General features: G+C 42.7%; 1 protein-coding gene across 1 annotated transcript in view; it reads left to right on the top strand.

Moving 5' to 3' along the window:
* The window catches only part of LOC106941570 (beta-arrestin-1), a 23,432-nt gene extending 16,674 nt beyond the window's left edge, over nt 1–6,758 (top strand). Inside the window, exons 2-8 of the mRNA XM_015024632.1 lie at nt 3,341–3,371; nt 5,413–5,473; nt 5,553–5,597; nt 5,716–5,912; nt 6,256–6,315; nt 6,389–6,456; nt 6,554–6,758. Coding sequence (XP_014880118.1) covers nt 3,341–3,371; nt 5,413–5,473; nt 5,553–5,597; nt 5,716–5,912; nt 6,256–6,315; nt 6,389–6,456; nt 6,554–6,743 — 652 coding nt within the window. The 3' untranslated portion in view covers nt 6,744–6,758. The remainder of the gene's footprint in view (nt 1–3,340; nt 3,372–5,412; nt 5,474–5,552; nt 5,598–5,715; nt 5,913–6,255; nt 6,316–6,388; nt 6,457–6,553) is intronic.
* Nucleotides 6,759–7,455: the final 697 nt, after the last annotated feature.

The raw sequence follows: 7,455 nt of genomic DNA, 5'->3' as shown, positions 1-7,455 counted from the left end.
GTGCAGGTGACCTGTCCAGGGTCCAGGCGACCTGTCCAGGTGACCTGTGCAGGTGACCTGTCCAGGGTCCAGGCGACCTGTCCAGGTGACCTGTGCAGGTGACCTGTCCAGGGTCCAGGCGACCTGTCCAGGTGACCTGTGCAGGTGACCTGTCCAGGGTCCAGGCGACCTGTCCAGGTGACACCAGCTCCTCCTGACCCCATTAAGGGACAGGGGTGTTAGAAAGTGGATGGATGGGATCCTCCACATTTGTCCTGCACCAAAATAAAAACAGAAACATTTGGATTATATCGTTTTCAAAAATGAATCGGATGAGTTTTGTGTGCATGATCCTCATTCAGTTCAGTTCTACAGCAGTTCGCTGAGTCTTCTGAGAGATTGCCTATCATCTTGGTAATTTGTTTCTGCCTCTGGACTTCAAAAATGGCCGACATTTTCCTTTACAACGGTGCATTAGAGTCATTGTAGATTGAAAATAAAAAAGCAGCATAAATTTCTGCCATGTCTTGACATTAATCTCAGACATTTTCCATAAAAACAAAAACATTTTTGAGCTTGAAAATTAAAAGATTTCTCTCAGAAATTTTCTAGAAAAATATCTGGAAATTTCTGAGTTGCAAAAGTCAAACATTTTGAGAAGTGTTTTCTAGATGGTTTCTGTGATTAATCTAAAAATGCCAGATTCTTTCTGTGGCTCTGATCCGACCGGCAGACCTGCTGCCTGGTTGTTTCCCACAGCGCCCCCTGCTGGCACTAACAACACTAAACATGGCGGAGAATTTGTTTGGCTTGTCTGCTGGACAAATCCACCTTTAAATGTTTTACTGATCTGTGCGTCAGGAGTTATTGGTTCTCACACCAGCATTGATCAGTGATCGATCTGAGGCTCTAATCACTTCCTGTCTGCTGTCAGATGAGTCTGTGCCGTCGGTCTGATGAATCTTTAATGTGTTTTCGTTCTTCTCTGCGGACGGCAGCAGCGTTTCCTCCATCAACCCGCCGGCCTGGACTGGTCACTTTGTCTGTAGATAAATCAACTCCGCAGTAATTAAAACTGATTCCACTTGAACTCAAACCAATATTCTCTGCTTTCTTTAAAAAAATCACATTTTTAACCAAATTTGTTTTAATTTCAACCAACTCAGTTTAACCAAACTATAAACCATCAAATCAAATTAAATATTTATTTCCCTTTAATCTATATTAATCTAGATCCATTTCTAATCTAAAATCTTTAAATGAATCAGAGTTTAAACCAGATTTATTCCAGTTTAAATAATGAAGCTTCAGCACAACTCAGTCTAATATTCTCCATGTTTAAACATTAAACTAAATAATTCATTATAATCATCACATTCCAGTTTATTCCATCATAATCTGCTGTAATCCATAACAAAGACATTCCAGATATTCAGACATAAAGTCATTTTCAGCCATTCCAATTTAAATAACATTTAATTAATCTGGATGTTTCCTATTTGAAAAAAAAAGAAAAGACTTTTCAGTCAGGAGCTTATTCTGCACCGCTGCAATAGTGACAGCTACAGGAGATCCAACAAGAAGTGCAGTGATCAGGAGAAACAGAGTTTCCTCCTGCAGGGCGGAGGGATCTGAGGTGGTGCAGCGGCTCAGGGCGGAGGGATCTGAGGAGTTAAAGTGTAATTGGAATAATTAGTGAGTTTATGGCGAGCGGCTGATGGCGCTCTGAGCTCCCAGGAGTCCGGCCGGTTTCCGGTAACACGCCGCCCCGATGCTAATGGAGCTAATGGAGCTAATTTATTACCGCATTACCTCAGAGGAGGGGGCGCAGCGGGGCGCGGGCCCACGGGGGACGGGGAGGGACAGCAGGAGGACCAGCCTGGTTTAAACTCTGCAGGGCCGCAGGAGCAGCTTTTAGGGCCCCTGTTGGCTCCAACTATCAGTTAATTTTAAAAAACTTACTGAAAAATGAGGAGAAAAGTGGATCTCCTCTAATGCCAGCGTTTGCAGCACCACTTTCTAACAGGAAACAATCGCATCGTTTAAATTGTATTTTCAGATATTTTATTGGACAGTTGCTTAGAAAGACAAGCATTCATCAGGTCAGATATGTTGTTTTTATGCCCTAGCATGGCTGTCCTCGGAGCGCTAATGTTGTTAGCAACTAGCTCAGAGCCGAGTCACGGACAGAAAATATGTTTATTCAGTGGGACTTTAATGCTAAATTAAAAAAAAATAAAAAAGGTAAATAAATGAACCTACCAGCCATACAGACAGTGAGCTGTTACTGTTCCCCCACAGGCTTCGTGTCTGGACACGACCAGACACGAACACGGGGTTCCTGGGAGCCAATCGTTGACATTGGACCCGAATCCAGCAGCGACTCAACATTAACGTACAAATCCAGCATGAATTTGGGTTTACAGAAGCTAAACCAATTGTTTACCAGGAGATTCAAGCTCATAAAATAACATGGTTAGCTCGTTGTTAGCGATAGCATCGTTAACATAGCACAACTCGCTTCTCACCCGGCAGAAACAAGTCGTCAGCCATTTAATGCTGCTTTTGATCCTGAATGCTTGACCCAACCTGAAACTAAAAACTGTTTTCTCCAGGCTTTTGAAAACTTTCTTCTGGCTCATCGTATAACATGAGGTCTGCAGCTCCAGGTAGTTGATTACGTTGGTCGCCTCGATGCGAATAAATCCTCAAGATTAAAGAGAAGTCCTTTTTTACCGAGATAATACGGACCATATCCTAAATGTACGAATATTTTTATGTTCCAGCCTATTTAGGGCATCAGCTACTGTTGTGATCAACTTTGCTTCCGGACCTCCATCTGAATTTCACACGTCATCCGGGTCACATGACTGAAACCCAGCAACTGGTTTTATTTTGTGGAAAATTATTCAGACATCTGAATTTATATTAAAATTCTGGCAAAGTTTTACATAACTTAATATCTTTTCCATCTGATTACATCATTTTGTAAAAATAAATTAGACAATTTGGTAATAGGCGGCCTATGAACTGAACTGAACTGAACTGATCTGAACTGAACTGAACTGAACTGATCTGAACTGAACTGGAACTGATCTGAACTGAACTGGAACTGATCTGAACTGAACTGAACTGATCTGAACTGAACTGATCTGAACTGAACTGATCTGAACTGATCTGAACTGAACTGATCTGAACTGAACTGATCTGAACTGAACTGATCTGAACTGAACTGATCTGAACTGATCTGAACTGAACTGGAACTGAACTGATCTGAACTGAACTAGAACTGATCTGAACTGATCTGATCTGAACAGGTTTATTTGGTTCCTGACCCGTTTCTGTCTCTGTCTGCCTACAGAGTCTTTAAGAAGGCCAGTCCCAACGGGAAGGTGAGTCTCAGAAAATCCTCCTCCATTTTATTTCAGGGCGACGCGTTCTGGAGGCCCGGAGTCCTGAAGGCAGCAGAGTATTAAAAATATTACGCTCTATCTCCACTGAACTAAAAGAACTGAAGTTATAAAATGAACATGTTAGTGAACTGAAGGTTCAGATGGTTGAAATGGGCCGTATGGGCAGAAGCCCAGGGTGGCATTAGATTGTGGGCGGCACTGTTTGCTGCTGAGAGATCAGGATCTGTTTGCTTCTTCTAGTTGGAGTATAAAGTGTGACTTTAACTACGCTCCGCAGGAAATCTGAATAAATTACATTTTTACAAACTGAGCTACAAAGAAACTGTTGGAATCCATTAAAATAAATATTTAAAGTTCCTCAGTATTTCAAACACAAAGAAAAGTTTGAGTTTGTATCATCAGACCATCAAAGAATGATTATTCTTTGCACTTGGACAACGTTAACAAGCTAATTTGAATCTTAAAATTAAACTTTAAACAATTTAAAATATTTTAATTTATCTACACCAGGGGCCAAAATCATTGAGTCTAAAGAACCGGCAGGCCGAGAAAATAAAAATAAAGTCAGGCAGACAAAAACAAAAATCAATCCAAGGGCCACAAACGGCCCCTGAACCGCAGTTTGGACATCCCTGACCTACACTGAAACCGTCCAATAAGATTGAGTTTTATTCTCATTTTCTATATTTGAAAACTTAAATATTTTTCACATATAAAATGGTTTTGGTTTAGTGGTTGGAGCTACTTTGAGTATTTATAAATAAAATAATGTTTTTTTCTAAAACAACAAAATAAAATGATGCTTAGTAAAACATAATTTCATGTTTAAACATGAAATGTTTTAAGTTATGCAGCCAGATTTAGTTTTTCTGCTGCGTTGTCATTGCTGATCTCATCCCTAATTCATCCTCACCGTCGCGTTTCCTCAGTTTCTCTGAACCAGATTTAAACAGATTGCAGTTTATAATTCAGATTTATCTGGATTTTACTGAACTGAAAACAGAAGAACACGCTGTCTGTTGTGCTTAAAGAAGATAGATTTAAGATTTTCACTGATATTTGACACCCAGAGCGTCTTCATCAGACTGAAAACCGTAACGTTTCCACTCGGCTGCTTAAATGGGATTAAACTTTTTTTAGTCTCCCTGTTTGCACTCACAGCGATGAGCAGATTAGCAGGGAACCTGGACTGAAATGCCGTGTCTCAGGGCACATCCACTGAATTTAAACTCACAACCTTCTAAGTGCTAAATAAGAGACAGAGCAGACAGAGGGCCCCATACGGACGAACAAAACAGGGCTGTTGTAAAAGAATATTTTAGTAATGAGTACTCATAATCGGATCTCTGTCTCTCTCATTCCTACCGTTCGCTCCAAAACTGTGACAACACGATTCTGACGCCACAAAACCTGTCGTAGTCCAACCATCGCGCCACAAAATTCAACAATCATAGCTTAACATAGAATAGCATACGATTTCATGTCACAGCATAGCATAGCATGTTGTTGATGAGTGAAAGTGTGTCCATCTGTAAGTAAGTACTGTAGTTATGCTGCTGCTACTTGCCAGGACACTTGGAAAAAGATTTTTAATCTCAAGAAGATTTTATCTTGGTTAAATAAAGGTTGAATTCCATTAAATACCATAGCATAGCACAGCTAACCATAGCATAAAATACCATAGCGTAGCACAGCTAACCATAGCATAAAATACCATAGCGTAGCACAGCTAACCGTAGCATAAAATACCATAGCATAGCACAGCTAACCGTAGCATAAAATACCATAGCGTAGCACAGCTAACCGTAGCATAAAATACCATAGAGTAGCATATCTTGTCATACCAAAACATAATGTATCATGTATTTTATTTGCTAAGCACATTAACAGAAATTACAGTGAACCAAATGTCGCACAATGAAACAACATAAAATAGAAGAAAAGTAAAAACCAGTCTGCTCGGTTTACGTTTTCACATCAGAAAATGGATTCTGAGCTGAAGGTTTTATTTCTCCACCAGCTCACGGTCTACCTGGGGAAGAGAGACTTTGTGGACCATGTGGACCTGGTGGAGCCCGTCGGTGAGGTTTTAGTTCAGGCTGTGAAATGAAACCTGTCCACCGTCAGGCTTCTGTGTTCACTCTGTGTGTGTTTCTGCAGATGGTGTTGTGTTAATTGACCCAGAATACCTGAAGGAGAGGAAAGGTGAGGCCCCTGAGATTTGGTTGTGTGGCGTTGGATGTGAGGAATCGGAGCGCTCTTTAATTTGGCGGGGTTCCTCTGGGAAGTGTCCTGGAGCTGCTGATCTTTCTGCTCTCTCCAGTGTTCGTCACGCTGACCTGTGCGTTCCGGTACGGCCGGGAGGACCTGGACGTCCTGGGGCTGACGTTCAGGAAAGACCTGTTTGTGGCGAACATCCAGGCGTTTCCTCCACTGCCTGAAGAGAAGAAGAGTCTGACTCGTCTCCAGGAACGCCTGATTAAAAAACTGGGGGAGCACGCCTACCCCTTCACCTTCGAGGTACCGAAGAGACTGCTGCTCTGGTTTGGCACGTCTGTCAAAAAGTTTCACTTTCTGCTTGGTTTTTTAGAGATGAAAGATTTGGTTTTGCACTCTGACCTCAATCTGTTTCATAAATGGCACTGACCACTGTAGATGTTTAATCTGCTGGACCCAGGCTGGTTATCGGGCCAGTCGGCTGTTAAATGGCAGATAGGCTCCGCCCACTCACCTTAAAGGTGCTGCTAGCTGTTCTTTAAACGGCTGATTCAGGAGCTCTGGAATCAGAAGAGACGATGTTCCTCCTGCTGCTGAGTCATAAATGTTTGAGTGAGGTTTAAATTTTTAACGGGTTTATTTCCAGATCCCTCTGAACCTGCCGTGCTCCGTCACCCTGCAGCCGGGACCGGAGGACACCGGGAAGGTAGCTTCATTTTTCTGTCCCGTCTGATCTGAGGAGGAGTCAAACCGTTGTCTCCTCCTGTTGCTGTCCTCAGGCTTGCGGCGTCGACTTTGAGGTGAAAGCTTTCTGCGCGGAAAATCTGGAGGAGAAAATCCACAAAAGGTAAAAGTGGCTGAGCCGCGGTCGGGCCCCTGGTAAGGCAGGATGGGAGGATTCCTGTTGGGCTGCTGGGACTAGGTTCTGGTTCTGGTTGTTTCAGGAACTCGGTGCGCCTGGTCATCAGGAAGGTTCAGTACGCCCCGGAGAAACCGGGCCCCCAGCCGACGGCCGAGACCACCAGGCAGTTCCTGATGTCGGACAAACCGCTGCACCTGGAGGCGTCGCTGGACAAGGAGGTAACACCTGAGACACGAACAGCTGCTGCAGCTGGGACAGTTTGGGCAAATTAAACACTGTGGTTCTTTTAGCTGATGATTTGGGCTGCAGTCATCCAAGGTCAGGGAAAATAATTACCTATTTAATGTCATGTGAAATCAGCCTTTTTTTATCTTCCCATCATGTTATAAAGTTTTTCTCTGCAGTGTTGCTGTGATTCTTTCATGCATGTTTGGGAAATCCTTTCATCTTCATGGCAACCATTCAGCTTTACAAAATGCCTGGTTTGACCGAGCCCCGCCTTCGAGGCTAAGCTCCTCCCCCTCTCAGCTCCTTCAGACTAGCCAGCAGCAATTAGCAAACAGCTGGTGGAACTGAGCTCATCATGGGAGCTTCTGCTCAGTGAAATGCTGGTAAAAATGTTGTTAAGGGTTGATAGTGGAGCCATGTTGGTATGACTTCATGAAGGAAAGAGCAGGAGCTTCTTAAAGTGACAGAGACCCAATTACAAGGCTTTACATTACAAAATAAAATTTCTTTTAAGTCATATTTGAAATATACAGCATTTTTCTAACAACTGATGTGAAAATAGTTGTAATGTGCTTTAAAATGGAGCTTTGTGGCTGGAAAACACAGCGCTGCCCCTTTAAGATATTGCTGCATGTTGTGTTCATGTTTCTCTGGAGTTGTGTGGTTTACCTGCTGAAGCAACGCGCAGCGCCACATGATGTGATGGTCAGTGGTGGGAAGTACTTAAGTACAGTTTTCGTGTATCTGTACTTTACT

The sequence above is a fragment of the Poecilia latipinna genome, unplaced genomic scaffold (genome assembly GCF_001443285.1).
Source record: "Poecilia latipinna isolate Pla-1442-1.1 unplaced genomic scaffold, P_latipinna-1.0 Scaffold3747, whole genome shotgun sequence".
Taxonomy (NCBI): Eukaryota; Metazoa; Chordata; class Actinopteri; order Cyprinodontiformes; family Poeciliidae; genus Poecilia; species Poecilia latipinna.
The sequence above is the reverse complement of the archived record's forward strand: the minus strand, read 5'-3'. Positions and strand labels throughout refer to the sequence as shown.